The following is a 20302-nucleotide window of genomic DNA, read 5'->3' as shown; positions in this document are numbered from 1 at the left end:
AGGGAGAGGTGGTTATTATACACCTATAAGAGCATACTATTATAGAGAGATAATCGTTGTAAGCTTACTATAGAATTTACATTGTGAATTTCTATCAACTAAAGGAAGTGAGAATAAAATCAATAAAATTAAAAGACATATAACAAGTGCATGCATTATTTGCTTTTATTTTACATTCTTTCACATGATTAATTATAAAGTTCATAAATCTAACAAGTCCAATTAATCAATAAGTTATCAAATTAAATTAACTAATTCATCATGAGTTGCTAAAGTCAAGTGATCAATTTATAAGTTTATGATGTTCCAAATCATAGTAGAATATTTAATTAGGGATCTTAATAATTTATTGAATTGGTATCTTTAATTCTACTCATTGAAGATTATTTTCATTTAATAAAATATGACTAATAGATCTCTTCATATGAAATTTTAATCATTTTGTTGAAATAATATTTTAATTAAGATCATTTTCATTTAATACATGATATTTAATAAAATATGCTTATATGAAATAGTTATAATTTTACTTAAAAATTTAGACCATATGTTGTTATAGTAAACTAATTCAATAAAGAACGTACTTCATAACTTAATTGCTTATATGAAATAGTTATAATTTTACTTAAAAATTTAGACTATGTAACACCCCAAATCCGGCCTAGAAGTCATGATCAGATATTGAGGAATTATGTTAACTTGTTTGAAAGCTTTTGCTTCAATCAAAACTAAAAACGCGTTTTGAAAATATAAAATTTGGCAGAAACTTTCACAAACATCTCGAAATACTTAATTTCGGAAAACACTTAATCCCAAAATTTGAGTTCAAAATCGTGTTTGAAAATAAGTATTTTGATAAATCATTTCTAGTTTTAAGGAAAATACTCGTTGAAGCCGTTTGTTTATTTACAGAAAAACTCTTTAGGGGTTACTTAATTTGCAATGAAAAACTTTCAGAGTTTTAATTTTGAAAACCGAATTTTAAATTTAACTTGTGAGGTTTTACAGTATCACGTTCGCAAATATCAACATCAACAAATTAAATGAAAACCAAAACAAAGTCCAAAACAAATTACAGTTCCCAAAAGACCAAAATAAATAATTATGAAAATCACCATTTCTTTAATTTAACTGATTAAACCATCCGAGCTCCCGTACGTTGTTCGATTCTAATTTACCGATTACTTGAAACGTCAGAAATAAAACAAAGGGGGTGAGCTATAAAGCTCAGTATATAACTAAACCTAAACAGAGATCATACATAACACAATATATAAATCAAAGTTTCACAGGGAATTTCGTGACGCACAAGCAAACAGAATTGAGAATGCATGATTATGCTAATGTGGAAGTTTTAAAAAACCAGAATGCATATTTCTTTTTTCAGAAAACTTCCTACCCAACTCTGCTACACATCAAATAGAGTTCCCCAGAACTCGTCCAACCAAATCAAACCAACAAATAATTGTGGACATTGCCACCAGAGTTGTACTTAAAATTGTCATATCAGAATATATATGGTTGAGCCACTATATTGCAGCCAAGTTTCCAGAACAGAACTGTGGATAAACCACCAGATGAGGCAGATCATTAAACTACCAAAACTTCCTCCTTATAATATCATCCCAACCCCATGCATGTGATATGACACACAGAATAGAATAAGAACAATGGCATGCTTAACATGCAATCAAATATGGCGATTTCAAAAATTTATTTCGTATTAAGAGATCAAATTAACAGAAACAAAATCATGTCATAATATCACAAAACATGAGTGTTAGTGTAATAGCCTAAATTTTCAGTGGTGTCAGAATAGTGATTCGAGATCACAAAATCCGACAAATGAGTAGAAAATATTAATAATTTATTTAATATAAGTTAAGTGTGAAGTTAGGAAAATTTTTGAAATAGCAAATAGTGTACTAGAAATAAAAATTTAAAAATTAGAATCAGAAATGAGATATTGAGAGTTTGAAAATTTTAAAACGAGCCATAAATATTTTTATAAATATTTATGGAGTGTTAATAAGTTAGTATTAAAGTTTCGATAAGAAATTTTAAAGTTTCGATAGTTAATTGAATAAAAAGGATTAAATTGTAACAAATGTAAAATTATGGGAAATGATTAAATAGCTTAAATGATAAAAGAAAGAGGGTTTAAAAGGAAAATAGACCCAAGGTCTATTTGGGCTGGACGGCAAGGTGCATGAAATCAGCAGGAAAATTGATGAATTAAGGGCAAAATTGGAATATTACAAAATTTACTTAATAAATTAGGACTAAAGTGGAATTATCTAGAATTCTCATTATTTTTCTGCATTCTCATCAGAAAAAACACCATAGAAGGGTTTTCTTAAGCTGTTTTTTCATATTTTTACTGAAAGTAAGTTCAATTCTTGATTTTCTTGAAATTTTTGTGTTTTTATGACTTTTACAACTAGGTCCACTTGTTGAATTCATTAGTTTTTGATTCTATGAAAGAAATTGGAAGTTGTTATGAATATGTGTTGGAGGTATATGATGATTTAGCATGGAATTAGAGTTTTAAATTGTTTATATGTTGATTTTATTGAAAGAATTGAATAGAAAGTGAATGTTTGGGACCTAATGGTGAAAGAGTTTGAAGTTAGGGTTTTATGTGGAAATTATGAATTTAAATAATTGTGAAATAACTTATAATGTCTAGGTAAAGCATTAATTTTGAAAAATTAGCTTCATTGAGGGATTAATTGAGCAATGACTGAATTGTATGAACTGTGAAATTTGGGGCAAAAATCGAAATCAATATTTGCACTAAAACAGTTTTGGACAGCAGCAGTAGCCAAACTTTTAAAAATCACCATAAATTGTAGAAATCGAATTAGAATATGAAAAAAATATGAAATTAAATCTTATTGAGTCTAGTTTCTCATAGAAGAAACGGTGTAAGCAACGGAATTGTAGATCATGATATATAATAGATTTTGTGAGACAATGTTAGAATGATTTCGGGTTCCCCTGTTCTGACTTTGGAAAATCATCAAAAATTGGAGAAAAATAATTAGGGGCTTAAATTTATATTTTTAAAATAATTAATGAGTCTATTTTCAATAGAAACAAACATAGACATCATCCGAATTCTTTACGAAGAGATAATTAATTTTTAGTGAAAAAGGGTCGGAATTGTCAGACAGCAGAACAGGGGTGACTTTAAAGAATAAAATGTACTTATTGGTTAAACCAAAAATTCTAAAAATTTTATGATAAGAAGATATATGAGTCTAGTTTTAGGGAAAATTAGCGGATCCTAATTTGGAGTTCTGTAGTTAAAGATAAAAATAATTTAGTGACTATGGCACTGATGGATAGCATTGGAATATACATAAGTAAATAATGAAATTATAGATAATATTACTTATAAGCGGGTTGAAGATGAAGTCAATACTGATAAGTGAATGATTTTACACTGATAGATCGAGAACCCGAAGCAAGTCAAGGAAAAGAAAAAGTAGCTGATTAGTCCCTGCACTTTCACAAATTTTGCAAATCGACCCAGGTAAGTTCATATGGTTGAGTTTAATGATTATATGTTAATTTGATGAATTATATAATGTAAAATGTATGATGAAATATATTTATTGATAAACAGAGAATAAAATAACAACACGAAAATCGAATAAATAATTAAATTGAGCGGAATGTCGGATTTGAGTACTTCTGATCAGTGACAAGTGATAAGTGGTAGTGTAATGGCCTAAATTCAAGGTTATCGGAACAGTGGTTTCGTAACCACAAATCCGATTTAAAGAGAAATTTATTTCAATATTTTTACATGAAAATTGATATGATAGGAAAATCGTATGAAAATATTGATAGAAAAATTTTACCGATTTAGTGGTTAGTTAGAAAAAAAATTATCGAATAAATTGGGTAAAAATAAGGTATCAAGACCTCTATCTCGTAAAACCGAGTCAAAAATAATTTTATAAATATTTATGAAATGTTATTAATGTGGTAGTAAAATTTCGTTAGGAAATTTTAATGTTTGGGTAGTCAATTAAATGAAAAGGACTAAATTGTAATAGGTGTAAAAGTTGCTAGAATGATTAAATAGCTTAAGAGTCTAATGAGAAAGGATTTAAAAGGCAATTAGACCCAAAATTTATTTGGGCTGGACGGCAAGGGTATGAATCAGCAGAAAAATTGATAAATTAAGGGTAAAATTGGAATATTGCAAAATTAACTAAATAAAGCTAGGACTAAATAGGAAATATCTAGATTTCTCTTCATTTCTCTTCAATTCAAGCAGCTAAAAACGCCATAGGAGGGTTCTCTAAGCTGATATTTCATAATTTTTGCACCAAATCCGGAAGATTCAAATACGAAGCTAGATCGAGGAAAGGAAAAAGTTCGGAATTAGTAGATTTTTATTGTTTACAAACAAGTATCAAGATAAGTTCGTGTAACTTGAATTATATTCTTAAATGCTTGAAATGCATGTTTTTGATATGAATATGATTTGAATGTTCATTATATGGAAATTTATGAAACATTGATATATTTGATAAAATGCGAAGAAATCTCGTTTGAATGAAAGGAAAATTCGATGGATCTCTGAAAAGGAATTGACGGTAAAAAGGATCTAGCCCGGACGGGTGATCCTATCCTGATATAGCCCTCCCGAAGAATATGTGTAAAATGGATTTAGCCCGGACGGGTAATCCGAATTAGGGTCTGAATTTAGCCTGGACTGGTAATTCAGATCCAAGCTCATTAGAGTAATTGTCGTTACAGGGGATTTAGCATGGACTGTAATTCCGACAATACTCTATGAGTTTATATTGCAGGGGATTTAGCCTGGACTGGTAATCCCCCTGCAAGGTTGAGGTTCGCGGGAGTGTGCTCTCTGAAATGGATATGTGCGCACATGAATATGAATTGACGGACCCGGAATTGTACAATAAATGTGTACCTCTGAAAATCCATCGAAATTCCAATAAATTACACGGGATAAATATGGAAAAATAACAAAGAAATGGAAATCATGGTATTGACGAGCTCATCAATCATGGTATATATATTATTGATACATGGAAATTATTGTACTAACTTGAATGTTGAGTTTGTGCATGTTAGGGTAATAATGCATTGAACGGATATATGAATGTTTATTATATTGTATTGAAAATATTAGGTCAGTATAATTCTTGTTACATGAGCTTACTAAGCACAAAGTGCTTACCCCGTTTCCTTTTTCCCTGTTTTGTAGTGTTAAGAGCTCGGAGGTCGGATTTGGTCGGAGACACATCACACTGTCAACCTCAGGATTTCGGTATATAAAGAAACTTTATTTTGGAAATCAATGGCATGTATAAGCTAACAAAGTAAATGTTAACGTGAAATGAATGTAAAGTTAGCCATTAGTATGGTTAACAAACCTGGTTTTAGATATGTGATGACGTTATCTTATAAATATGCATGAATTAATCTTGAAAATATGTTGAATTGATTTGGTTGATGTGGATTGGTCTCAATTTAATATTGCAGGGAAGGTTAGATATTTATAATGGGGCTATATTGAATATAAAAAAAAATTTAATTCGTAAACTCCGGTAATGCCTCGTACCCTATTCCGGCAATGAATACGGGTAGGGGTATTACAGGTAGTCTCAGCTACACTTATCTGATCAGTGATAAGTGACAAGCGACAAGCGACAAGTGATAAGTGGTAGCTTTAGCTACACTTATCTGATCAGTGACAAGTGATAAGTGATAAGTGGTAGTTTTAGCTACACTTATCTGATCAGTGACAAGTGATAAATGTGATCAGTGTAAGACCGTGGCAGGACTATGACTTCAAAAGGTGATAAGTGATCATACGCAAGACCATAGTTATACTATGGCAAAGTGAAAGTGAAGTACTCAATTTTCCGTAACCATTCCCTAATTTGGTTAAAGAATGATATGTGACAAATGGTCCCAAAAGAATTAAAGGAAATGGATAAGTGGTAGTAAGTTTATACAAGGGAATTCACCAATAGCTATGGTTGACAGGTGAACTTAATAATTGTGTATATTGTATAAGTGTATAAATATTTGGTAAGATTTATGTTTTATGCCTATGAACTTACTAAGCTTCTATAAGCTTGCATGAGTGTAATCAATGTCTCTTGTAGATTGACGTGGAAGTATACGGAGGATCGGATCAACACAGAGGATCACACTATCCAGATTATCTCCGGTAGCTTTTGTAAATTTCTTTTTGATTTATATGGCATGTATAAGGTTTGATGATTATATAAATACTAAGACTTGTTTAAGAAATATACATTAAAGTAAAGAATGATGAATATGTTAAATAGTATAATTATAATAGTAGTATAATTTGGTATCAAATTGATTGAAATGAATTGGTTGGTTGGATTGGTCTCGGTTTTAAAATTTGCAGGGAAGGTTAGATATTTATAAAGGGGTTATATTGAGCAGAAAAAAAAAGTTTGGGATTTTGCGAAAAATTCCCTATGGTTTCGATTTAATTCTGGTTTGGTCTCAAAGTATGTTTTGGGCTCTGGAGGCCCATTTAAAGGACGCCATGACATGTTTTAGTAAATGAATAGTATTTAACTCGTATTAATGGAAAATTAATTCGGTAAACTCCGGTAATGCCTCCTACCCTATTCCGGCGACGAATACGGGCAAGGGGTGTTACAATTAGAATATAACATATTCCATTATCACACAACCGATCAAACAATCATAGAATACAAGTCAGAGCACTTACCTTAGTTTCAAAATTGGTAAGCATATTAGTACTTCTCAATTGTCATTTAATCACGATTCAAAACATATATTAATCATAACTACTGAAAATTTAAACATAAATAATTAATGCACAGTTTTTACTTGTTAAAAACCCACACTACTTACAGTATCATACTTAACATATATCTTGTTAACATGCGTACATAATTTATATTTTATGCTAACGGAATATCAAAAATCATGATTTATGGCCTAATTTTTATCATACGGACCCTACAAGAAGCCCACATTCGACTCATACATCGAATACGGCTCTAAGAAAAAATTTTAGTTTTTGGGCCCACACGGCCCAATTGGCCAAGACCGTGGCACACAGCTGTGTGACCCCGATGGTCCCAATTTTTAGCTTTTTTCGTTTGCTGTTTTTTCGGGTTTTCATTACACACTTGGTCATTTTTCGATGCTGACTTAACAAACGCAATTCCAACACCTTAAAAGGTCATGCAAAACTATACACTGAATAAGTAAATGTTAAAACAATCTACTTGTGCGCAACAAGATCTGAACTTGAGACTTTTAAGTTAAAGCATTACCACTGAACTAGCCGGCTCATTCTTAACATTACTTGAGCAAAAATAATATATAAGCTACAAGTTCAAAGATAGGGGTTTAGGCAAAAATTCAAAGAGAACCCGGAACCTCACACACACTACTCACATCTCTCAACCACTAAACCAGATTAATTCACTTGATAAAATTTTCACAATTTCAACTCAAAAATCAGGGCATGACCAATTTTGGTATCACAAACCCAATTTCTTCTAACTCGATTTTTGGGATGTGACCGACTATATATTATTTTAGTGAACTAATTTAATAAATAACTTACTTCTTAACTATAGATGTTATTGTTATAAGTGAAAATGATGAAACATATAGATTCGTCTATTCAACATGATTTGTATAATAAAATAACTTTGAAGAAATTTCAAGGAAAGATATAATTTTTTATCATATTTTAATTTTTTAATAAAAATCGCATGAATATAATATAATAAAATTGAGAATAACTCTTAATATAAGTTATTCCCAAACGGAATATTTAATTTTTATTTGAAGTTGAAAGTTGGAAGGCTTATGGTAGTCGTTTTTGGGTTCTATTTTTTTAATTTTTTTAATGAAAACTCAAATTTCATATGGGTTAAAGTTACGGATGCGTAAATTTCGGGTAAAATCGAATTAATTTGGTTAATCGGACGGTTAGCTAAACTAATTTGATCAGGGTCGATTAATAATATTTTAGAATTTCAGTAAGTAGTTAATTCGGTTCGAAATAAGTTAATTAACCGAAAATTTATATTTTTATATACATTTTATATATATTTAATTCGGTTAATTTTTTTATTTTTTATACTTGTTTTAACCAAAAAACAAAAAACATAAAATTTTGATTAATTCGTTTATGACCGAATTAATTGAAAAAGTTCGGTTCAGTTAAATATTTTTTGAAAAAAAATTAGTTTGATTAATGTTAAGGGTTTAAAAGGGTCGGTTAATTTGATTAATGGTAGTTCGGATTGGTTAACTGATTAAACACCCTTAATTTAAGTTACGTAATTGGTAGCGATTTCAACATCTAAAGAAAACAATAAATTATAAAATAAAAAAAATTATGTTAATGTTAATTTTATTATTATTAAAATAAAACAAACCATTGCTTATCATTAAACCATAATTTGGGTCAGTTAAACTACATTAATAAGACCCTTCAACATTTCTACATATCATTTAATTACAAGGCAAAAACTTTAGTAATAAAATACATTTTCCCTTTAATTATTTATTCAAATTATGTTGAACTTTGTTTCAAAAGAAAAATAGCTTCTTCTTAACATAAACAATTACTCTTGTCCCTTTCCTTTAGAAAGGCTTGATAATAAAACATATGTTACATAAATCTCATATTTAAATATGTCTATAGTATTTTATTAAATATCTCATATTTATATGGGTAAATTTTATAATTAGTCACTGAATTATTAGTGTATTTTTATTTTAGTCATCCAACTATGATAACTTTTAATTTAGTCACTAATGTTACCATTTGATTCCGATTTGGTTACCTTCCGTTAAATTGTTAATGAAAATAATGATGTGACATTTTTTAATTGATATAATAACATATTTAATCTTCAATACTTGCATTATATATCAATATGGTCCTAATCTTAAATAATTTAACAAATTTAACCCTTTATATTTATAAATTCTATCTATTTAATCCTCAAACTTTTCACCAATAAAATTTTATTTTATTTTTATCACCAAATTCTTCTATTGCTGATGAAGGACAGACAAACCGTGGACATTTCTTACCCCCTTTTTCATAGAAAATTTATATAAACCAATAAATTTAAGTTCTTACCCCTATAATTCATCCCCTACTCACATCGTGGGTTAAACTCAAACTCTAACTATTTTTAAAATAAGAATCTCAGAGACAATTAAACATTAACAAAGATGGGTGTGAATTACACCTTATAGGTTCAGATTATAATATTTTTTTTCGCTCAGTAAAAGAGTACATAAGCACCTAGTCAGGCAACACTGACAAATGCCACAAAGCTTTTACAATCAGATCATACCCAAATAGCTGGACACATCACCTAAACCAAAAACATCAAGAAACATTACTCAATTCCAAAAAAACCTATAACAGTATCTGATCAAAACATATCAGCAGTAACAAACCTCCAGCAGCGTCTTCCTTTGCATACCTGTCACCGTGAGAACGGACCTTGAAAAGCTCATAATATTCATAGACCTAACTCACCACCAAGCCTTAAACAAACAAGGTCTACTCATACCAGTAGAAGCTAAGGCATCTACCATTTCATTTCCACCCTCCTCAGCAAAAGAAAATGTTAACTTTCCAGCACAGGCCCTCTGTAAAGCCCAAAATCTGCCCGGGCCCATACCAGCAAACCCCCCGCATGCCCATCACCGTCTGCACCCCAGCACCTGCCACCACCGCCCATGCCCACTTGCTCTGCAAAACCTGCAAAACAACAAAGAACAGAGAGCAAAAATAAGGCTATAAAAGCCGAAACAAGCATGTAAACGAAAAAAAAAAGGAATGGTATTGGAAAAAAACTGAGTGTATTTCAAGGGAGTTTTCCCCTCTTTTAAAGACTTTCAGGAATCAAAAAGAGATTTTGAGGTGATTTTTGGTTTTTACAATAGTTTCTTTCATCTATTTCTGGGTTTTGATTTCTTTGTTTTTTATTATGTTTTAGTTCTTTTTTCTTTTTCATGTGCGAAAATAAACGAAAAGGTAAAGAGAAAGGTAACCTCACCTTGATCTTCCCACAGACTCATCGCTGGAGATCTCTTCTCCAATCGCCGAAGTCGAACCGGGGAGAGGGGGAACCTTTCTTTCGATTTCTTTGGGGTTGAGAAGGCATGGCCTTCGAATGTGCCTCAAAACGAGGCTAAGAAGCCCATCTCCGCGCTTCGTCGGCCACCGGGTACGGTGGTGGTACGGCGGGCGGTGGAGAACATGATCGACGGAGAGAAATAGGGGAGGGAGAGAAAGCAAACAGCTTTCTGTTCTTTTTAAAACTGGGGGTTGGAAATGAAATTAGAAAAGAATGGTTTGTTGTGTTGTTTAAATGATGATTATAAAACGGCGCCGTTTTGGTGGGGGTGGGTCCGCGCATCTCCACTTAAATGGGGAAATTGCGCAGTTAGCCCTCCCCCTTTTGTGACGCGTCTTAATCAAGTTTTTTTTTCTTTTAAATTTGGCCCAAATATTTAATCGCGTGACGGTTTAACCCAGTGCTGCGCAGTATGTAGGAGGGATGGGTTAATTCCCCTTTTGGTCCTCCATTGTTTCCAGCGCATTTAATTTGGTTTTTATTTGTTTCGAATTTGTCTCTGTTTTCTCGCCTTTCGTTCGATTTAATACACTTTGTGGGGCTATTTTTATTTTTATTTTTTTAACATTATTATCATATTATATATTATCATTATTACTATCATCATCTCTATCTATATTCATTCACATGCATTTTTCTTATAATATATGCATTTTCCTTATATGGTATTCGCATATTTTTTTATAATATATATACATATATATGCTTGATTTACATTACACGCCTACCTATATATTTTATACGTGTGTTTATTTTTTTATTTTTCAACTTATATATATATATATATATACTTTTATATTTTTTAGTTTTTTTTTATTTTGTAAACATGTGTGCGTATTTATATATATATGTATTATTCTTCCTAATTTCTTTTTATACATACATGTTCTAAAATATACATTCATTTCCTATAGTATATACATTTTTTAAAAATACCTTTTTTACCATTCTATACCATTTTAATATATACATACTGTATAGACATATAAGTATTTTGATATACATATATAATTTCGTACTTTACCAACGCACATATACTTATGTCTTTTTATTTTTTCGTAAACATATACCCATGTGCATACTTTATCCATTTATTTTATTTTCATGATTTTCATATACATATGCACGTTTTTTATATTATTTTTTATATATTACATTACTTTTTTTGTGTATCCTTGTATAGGCGAGTTAAATATATGTGCACACATACTTGCAAGTTTACTTGTATACTATACTTGTATATATTTGTAAATATTTACGTATATATGCTTTAAATTAAAGGATCTGCATCATATTGTACATAAACCTTTTAACATACCCTTTTGAAAATACATTTTGGTTTTAACCATTCGTCAAAATTATTTTCTCGATTTAAAGTTTTTTTGAATAAAAGCTTTTTTGGAAGTTTGGGATTTTCGAGAGAAATTGAGCCCTAACGTATTGGGTTCTGATTTTCTTAGTCAATCTTAAATAACCAAGGATGTTCTTTATTCAAGATGAATGCATAAAAATCATTTTGGGAACTTAACTTGTTGTGCCCTAACGTATTGGGTGTGGCATGTTACTTTCTCGAAATGAAGATTTTCGTATGGAATAAGAGAAATATCCAAAGTTCGGGGATTATGAGGAATTGTACCCTAACGTATTGGGACTCAATTTCTTTACATGACTCAAACAATTGGTTATCCTTTTGCAAATTTCATCATTCAAGCTTATTTTAAAATCATTTTTAACTTTCGACATTAAGACATTAAATTAATCAACTAGGTACCAATTTTGGGCGCATCGAGGGTGCTAATCCTTCCTCGTGCGTAATCGACTCCCGGACCTGTTTTTTGGATTTCGTAGACCAAACTCGTTGTTTTAATAAAATCAAATTGTTTATCAAAAACAACCATTTTACGAGGTGACCCGATCACACCTCATCAAAAAAGATTGGTGGCGACTCCCAATTTCGTTTCATTTTCAAAATCCAAGTCGACCCCGTTTTCATCCAAAAAATGGTGTCAACAGCTTGGCGACTCCACTGGGGAATATTTGAGAGTCAAGCCACGTGTTGATTATTTCTTGTCTTTTTGTCGAAAGTTGAAAATTCGATTTAAATTTACGATCCTCTCATCTCTTTTGTTTTGAGTTACATTTGTATCGTGTTCTGTATTTTATTTTATACCTCCGCACATTCCATTGCATGACCGTTGGTCACACCTTTTAAGTGGGAGTGAGAAACTACGCCTTCGTGAGGTTTTCACCTCCGCATGGGATAGTGAATTGCTTCCGGGATACATCCGTACCTATGTCTTCGTGAGATTTTCATCTCCGCATGGCCATAGGGAAATGTATTCCCCTGAACTGAACTCGGTCCATATGAGCCTATAATGGGTGAGGATCGAGGAATCTGCTGGTTCAGGTACCCTCACTTTAGAACCAAACCACACATAGCGAGCCATAAGAACCCACCGAGATAGAGCTATTCTAGACCCTAGTGCTTACCGAATAGATGCTTTATTTATTATTGTTTATTTTAAATCCTAGATCTAATTTGCTTTGTTTGTGATTGCATGGCATTTTCATTTCAAAAGAGGTGTCGATTCACGTTCAGTATAGATAGAAAGCTTATCATGGAAAAGAGGTTTCTTGATAAAGTAGAAGACAATGCAGCTGTACGATTATGGGCTGAGACGATGTGGAGAGAGAAAGGCGATAGTCTTGCAGAGGGGTACGTATCAGAGTTATGGGACTTCACCCGTATCAGCGTGGTCCAAAATGATCTGCGAGAAATGAAGGAAATATGGGATCAATGGGACGACGGGACCAAGCAGATGTTTTACTGTGATTACGGGGACTTGCCTCACCTACTTGGTGTCAAAGTGGACAAGCATTTATTCCGAGCCCTAGCCCAGTTTTGGAATCCTGCTTACAGTTGTTTCACTTTTGGAAAAGTGGACTTGGTGCCCACCGTGGAAGAATATACGACCTTGCTTCGGTGTCCAAAGATTCAAATTGACAAAGCCTATTCTAGAGCTGCTAGTGTCCCGACATTATTAAAAAAATTGATGAGCATTACAGGGATGAGCGAACAGTGGGTCGCTGCCCGGATCCAACAGAAAGGAGACAGTAAATGCGTTCCTTGGAAAAGCTTGCAAGATTTAGTATTAGCACACCCCGATGTGAAGAAAAGAGTGGATGTCTTCGCTCTAGGTATCTATGGTTTGGTAATTTTCCCTAGAGCTTTAGGGCACGTAGATGAGGCCGTCTCTGATTTGTTCGATCGGCTTAGCAAAGGAGTCACACCCATCCCGGCAATCTTAGCAGAAACCTTCAGATCTCTAAGCGCATGTCGAAGAGCAGGGGAGGGAAGGTTCATCGGATGCGCACAGCTACTATTGGTGTGGTTCCATAGTCACTTTTGGAAGCTGGAAAATGTCTCTTATCGAGTCTTCTCAGAAGGTTATTCCCCGTTGAAGGAACAAGTTGCTACACCAAGACGAGACGACATCACGGAAGAGAAGTGGATGGTGATTCTCCAAAATCTTCAGGAGGATGACGTTGAATGGAAAGCTCCTTGGATGGTACCCGACGAGATCCTGTATCGATGTGGTGATTTCGACTGGGTCCCTTTACTCGGAATTTGGGGAGCTATCGGTTATGCCCCTTTACTCGTATTAAGACAATATAGATCGAGACAGTTTATACCAGCAACACAAGGGTTGGCTCAATGTGAGTTTTCTTATAAGGATGAAAACTACAAGAGAAAAACTCGAGAAATATCTAACGCTTGGAAACAGGTTCACCGAATGAAAAGATTTACCATAGGAGCGATGGCAACTTCAGAATATTATGGGTGGTGGAGTAAAAGAGTCAATGACAACATCCCTAAGCCGAGGGAAGATTGCGTTCAGTCTATAGAAGAGCATCTACAAGTAGTTTCGTCAGAATTAGAGATCATCAAACGAGATTTTGAGAAAAGAAATTCTGAGTTGGGAAAGAGGATAGAACAGTTAGAAGAAGAAAGAGTGCATTTGGGATTAGATATCGATATCCACAAGCTAGAAGCTGAGAAATTAAGGAAGGGAAAGAACAAAGCTGAAGAGGATTTGGATAGTCTAAAAACAGATTACAAGAAGCTGCGATTGTCGATGAGAACTGTCGGTCTGGGCAAAACGTCAGAGCAGTGGCGACAAGAGATCAATGAGGAAAAGAATAGGGCCGATCAGTGGGAAAAGAAATTTCAAGATGCTCGAGCTCGAGAAAACGCTTTGGAAAGGAGTTTGTTAGAGTGCCGAAATGAGAAGGCAGGATTAAAGGCCAAGGTGGCAGAGCTAGAAAAGTCACTTCACTCGTACCGTAGTCGCAACTCCATGATCGAATTAAGAGCAAGTTTAAATAAGATCGAAGAACTGAAAGAAAAGGTAGAGGAGCTTGAGGATGCATTACACAATTCTGAGCTACGAATGGAGCTTCTTGAAAGGAGTAATGATCAATGGCAAGAGCAATTCCATCATTCTCAAAGGCAGATTAGAGATAGAGATTACGTTATGGGCGAAGCTGTGACTCAAGTGCGGGAAGTGGCTGATCATCTGCAAACATTAGCAGTTCAGGCCGATGTATTGAGTTTAAAATATGAGTCAGAATCAAGCCGAGGTCGAGATTTAGCTTGGCTTCTTAGGAAGGTTAAGGCCTTGGGTATAAAAGCGAGGCCGTATATGTAATTTATTTTATGTAAAGAAATTTGCTTTCTAGTTGAGTTTTCTAATGAAATTGAATTCGAATCAATGCCTCTTTTTGCATTCATCTCATACATTTGCATTACATCATATGCAGTAAGTTTCATAAAATGACCCTAATAAAATTAAATTATGACAGTTACCCTGGAAACCAACAAAAATCTAATCAAATATCACTACGGTACTCGTCGCCAAACAAAAGTAATGGATCAAAGGTTGGAAAGATTGGAACAGTTGCAACGAGAGATGCAAGATCAGATGCATGAACGACTGGAAAAAATCCAGCAAGACATGTTAGAATCCCAGAACACTGTGATGAACCAATTAAAGCAGTTATTGGCTGGAGGAAATAACAAAGGAAAAGACCCCGTAGTCGATGCGGGGGAAGATCACGATGACCCTATTTATCCTCCAAGTTTCACCCCAACTAACATTCAAGCACAACCAGAGGTGTACCCACAGAAGGTACCGGTTACCATTAGACCTCAATATCTGGCTGGTGCCTCGGTACCATTGCATTTTCAAATGGGCTCGGGTTCTAATCCCGGGGATAATCCCACTAATCCTGTGGTCCCGGACCTCGATGATGTGGCAGAAACTGAAAAAACAAGAATGAACCTGCCAAAACAGCTGGAGGACCGATGTAGATGGTTAGAGGAAAAATTTAGAGTCATGGAGAACATCGACTATCATCGCGGGGTTGACGCCAAGGATCTGAGTTTGGTCCCTGATTTAGTACTCCCACCTAAGTTTAAAATGCCGGAATTCGAAAAATATAATGGGACTAGTTGTCCTGAAGCTCATATAACTATGTTCTGTCGAAGAATGACAGGATACGTCAACAATGATCAGCTGTTAATCCACTGCTTCCAGGACAGTTTGATCGGATCTGCAGCCAAATGGTACAACCAACTGAGTCGTGCTAAAGTTAGTTCATGGAGAGACTTGGCGCAAGCTTTTATGAAGCAATACAGTCATGTAACGGATATAACACCCGATTGAATTACGTTACAAAACATGGAGAAAAAGCCTAGCGAGAATTTCAGACAGTACGCCCAACGATGGAGAGAAGTGGCAACACAAGTCCAGCCACCCCTTTTGGAAAAAGAGGTCACCATGTTGTTTATCAACACTTTGAAAGCCCCGTTCATCAACCACATGTTGGGGAGTGCTACCAAGAGCTTCTCGGATATGGTAATGTCCGGTGAAATGATTGAGAACGCGGTAAGGAGCGGTAAAATCGACACGGGGGAAAGCTTCAAAAGACCAGCCCCGAGGAAAAAGGAGGGCGAAGTAAACAACGTAAGCACATATAGCAAGAGCCATTCAAAACCGATTACTGTTGGCCCTCCAAAAATGATAACCACTAGTCACCAAGCCCCCTCGAGGCAGGAACCCAACACAAGGCCCAACACAAGGACTAACACAGAGAGACTTCAGTTCACGCCCATTCCAATAACATACGGGGAACTGTATCAGAAGTTATTTGATGCACACATAGTATCTCCATTTTATCTCGAGCCCATGCAACCTCCATATCCCAAATGGTATGACACGAATGCCCAATGTGAATACCATGCAGGGATACCAGGACACTCAATTGAGAACTGTACTGGGTTTAAAAAGGCGGTGGAAAGGTTCATTAAGATGGGGATTGTGAAGTTTGACGACCCATTAGGACCCAACGTAGCAGCAAATCCGTTACCCAACCATGCTGATAAAGGGGTAAACGCAATAATCGAAGGTGAGAAAAAGAGAATCAAAACCGACATTGCAGAGATAAAAACCCCATTGAGTTGGGTCTGGAGACAAATGATAGAAGGAGGTCTCATCAAACAAGATTCAAAAGAAAGGCCCGAAGGAACGAAGACGTACTGCGAGTTTCATGCTGAAGAAGACCATGACATTCGAAACTGCACTGAATTCAAGGCCTTGGTGCAAAATCTGATGGACAACAAAGAGCTAGAATTTTATGAAGAGATCAAAGGACTTGAAAATGGATAAGTTTATGCCTCGGAGGAGGGGTCTATGGGAAAAGGCCCCAAATCACCCAGTGGTGATTATTTCAAGGCCAACGAGTACAGGATCTGGAATACAACTGGCGCCAAGGGTCATAATCCAAAAACCTGTAGCCTTTCCTTACAAGGATAGCAAAAAGGTTCCTTGGAATTACGACTGCAATGTGATGATCACGGGAGAGGAGAACCCGATAAATGCTTCAGAAGAGGGTAATGACGCAGGCTTCTATACGCGTAGTGGAAAACGCTACGACCTGGGAAATACAAAAAGGGAGCCTATAAAAGGAAAAACCTTGGCGGTTGAACAAGATAAAACGAAGACGATCGGAACTGAACCGCATACTAACACACCAGTGACTGAAAATGAGGCTAGAGAATTCCTAAAATTCTTGAAGCATAGCGAATATAGCGTGGTGGAACAATTGCATAAGCAACCCGCTCGCATCTCAGTGCTCGAGTTACTTCTAAGTTCAGAGATACATCGTAATGCGTTGGTAAAAGTGCTAAATGAGACTTATGTCGCTAAAGATATCTCAGTGAACAAATTGGATCGCTTGGTTAACAATATAAATGCCGATAACTTCATCTTCTTCAACGATGATGAGATCCCGCCAGGCGGTATGGGATCCACCAAGGCCTTGCACATCACTGCCCGTTGCAAAAGGTGTATACTACCGGCGGTACTTGTTGACAATGGATCGGCCCTAAATGTTCTGCCCCTGTCCACATTAAACAGGCTACCTGTGGATAGTTCTCACATGAAATCATGCCAAAATATAGTGAGAGCATTTGATGGCACTCAGAGGAAAGTGATGGGAAGAATCGAGATACCTCTATTGATTGGTCCAAATACATACGAGGTGGATTTTTGGTAATGGATATTAAACCATCTTACAATTGCCTATTGGGGAGGCCTTGGATCCATTCTGCAGGAGCGGTACCATCGTCACTTCACCAAAAGTTAAAATTGGTGATGGAGGGTCGATTGGTGACTATAGATGCAGAAGAAGACATCATTGCATCAGTCACCGATGATATGCCATACATAGAGGCCGATAGTGAAGCGATAGAATGTTCATTCCGATCATTGGAATTCGTAAATGCCACATTTGTCATCGAGATGAGCAAAATCCCAGAGCCTAAGATATCCAAAGCTACGTCAATGAGCTTACAGCTAACGATGGGAAAGGGAGCATTGCCTGGAAGAGGATTGGGAAAATACCTCCAGGGAAGGGTCGGAGTACCGATCCTAATTAACAAACAGGACCGTTATGGTTTGGGATATAAGCCTAATGCGAGGGAAAGGAGGAAAGAGATGGAGAAAAGCAGGAAAAGAGAAGAGCACATTTGGGCGGGATAGAAGTCAAGTGGGGACCGATGACCTTTCCCATATATCTAAGACTTTTGTTTCAAGGGGAATTGTCTACCCTGAAGGAAGGATGAGGTACAGAGGAAGGATTGAGAGGTTGGACATTAATGCCATATCCGCGGAAGAAAGGGTGGAAAGGAATTTATCGGGCATTCGTCCTTACGAACCTGGAAGTGTTTTGAATAACTGGACTGCAGAAGAGATCCCTGTAACATTTAGAACTAATTCAGAGTAATATTCAGAACACTTGTTGCCCTAAGCCTGGGGGTGATAAGAATCTTTTGTAAAAGGCACATGTCCAAAATCTAATTTCAGTGAAAACTTATCATTCAGTTTCATCTTGAGCAAATATTCTTTCATTCTTTTCATTCCCTTTATAATCATAGTATGCATACAAGTATTCTTAGATTCTTTTATTTGGGCCTCCATTTGTTCCAATAACAGGTCTTCAGATATCAACGAGATGAGCGATTCTGTTACTAATTCAGAGTCTCTATTTGAGCAAGACATGAGTATAGATATCCTCAAGATTTTGAAGGTGACCAAGACAGCGTTTTATCTCCGGATTTGTTAAGAATGATGGAAGAAGAGGAAAAACAAATTCTACCCTATAAGGAATCAGTAGAAGTCGTGATCTTAGAAGAGGGCAGAGAGGTAAAAGTTGGCGCTTACATTGCCAAGGAAACAAGACGAGACCTTGTTGAGTTGCTTCAAGAGTTTAAAGATGTCTTCGCATGGTCCTACCAAGATATGCAGGTTTAGGTACTGATATCGTGGTGCACCGATTGCCTATAAAGGAGGAATGCAAACCAGTCCAACAAAAGCTTCGAAGGATGAGGCCTGATGTCTTGCTAAAATAAAGGAAGAAGTCAAGAAGCAATTTGATGCTGGTTTCTTACAGGTGGTCAAGTACTCAGAATGGGTAGCCAATATAGTCCCTGTTCCTAAGAAAGATGGGAAGGTGCGAATGTGTGTGGACTACAGAGACTTGAACAAAGCCAGCCCAAAAGATAATTTCCCACTGCCTCATATCGATACCTTGGTAGACAACACGGCCGGATACTCACTGTTCTCTTTCATGGATGGTTTCTCCGGGTACAACCAAATTAAGATGCTTTCTGAAGACAGGGAGAAGACCACATTCATAAGATGTGGGGGACGTTTTGTTATAAAGTGATGCCTTTTGGATTGAAAAATGCGGGGAGCAACGTATCAGAGAGCCATGGTAGCATTATTCCATGATATGATGCATAAAGAGATAGAAGTTTATGTTGATGACATGATCGAAAATCCAGAACAGAAGGGAACGTGCAAGTTCTGAGAAATGTTTCTGAGTTAGGAAGTTCAGCTAACTTAACCCAGCAAGTGTATTTCGGGGCTAGATAGGAAATGCTAGGATTTAGTCAGCGAAGGAATCGAAATTGACCCAGACAAGTTAAGGCCTACAAGAATACCTCCGCAAGTACTCAAAAAGAAGTTCGGGTTTCCTGGAGACTGATTACATCGCTCGATCATTTCACAATTAACTGAGAAATGTGACCCATATCGCTTCTTAGGAACACATCCAGTGTCATGGGATAGGATCTGATGCCACCTTGCCCTGACAAACACTAATACTATACTTGCAGTATTTGAGTTCCATGGGGTGCGTGCTCGGCCACATGATGAGTCGGACGAAAGAAAGAGCGATCTATTATTCAGTAAGAAGTTCACTGAATGCGAAACGAGATATTCGCCAATTGAAAAATTATGTGCGCATTGGTTTGGACTACTCGGAGATTGAGAAATACATGTGTACCATACGACTTGGTTAATCTCAAAGTAGACCCTCTGAAATACATGTGGAGTCAACTGCTCTAAACGGAAGGATGGCCGATGGCAAATTTACTATCTGAATTCGCATACCTATGTGAATAAAAGGCTGTAAAGGGAGGCGATGAATTTCAGCAAGTAGAGCCCTGGACGATTATGAGCCTTGAACTTTGATTCCCAAATGAGAGGATCAAATGA

The 20302-nt window shown here is 35.5% G+C and overlaps 1 protein-coding gene across 1 annotated transcript in view; it reads right to left on the bottom strand.

Annotated features, from left to right (window-relative positions):
• Window positions 1–9271: 9271 nt before the first annotated feature.
• LOC121207729 (uncharacterized) overlaps window positions 9272–20302 on the bottom strand; it is a 27310-nt gene continuing 16279 nt past the window's right edge. Inside the window, exon 2 of the mRNA XM_041078099.1 lies at window positions 9272–9687. Coding sequence (XP_040934033.1) covers window positions 9574–9687 — 114 coding nt within the window. The 3' untranslated portion in view covers window positions 9272–9573. The remainder of the gene's footprint in view (window positions 9688–20302) is intronic.

Source organism: Gossypium hirsutum, chromosome A10 (genome assembly GCF_007990345.1).
Source record: "Gossypium hirsutum isolate 1008001.06 chromosome A10, Gossypium_hirsutum_v2.1, whole genome shotgun sequence".
Taxonomy (NCBI): Eukaryota; Viridiplantae; Streptophyta; class Magnoliopsida; order Malvales; family Malvaceae; genus Gossypium; species Gossypium hirsutum.
This window is presented reverse-complemented; position numbering and strand designations above follow the sequence as displayed.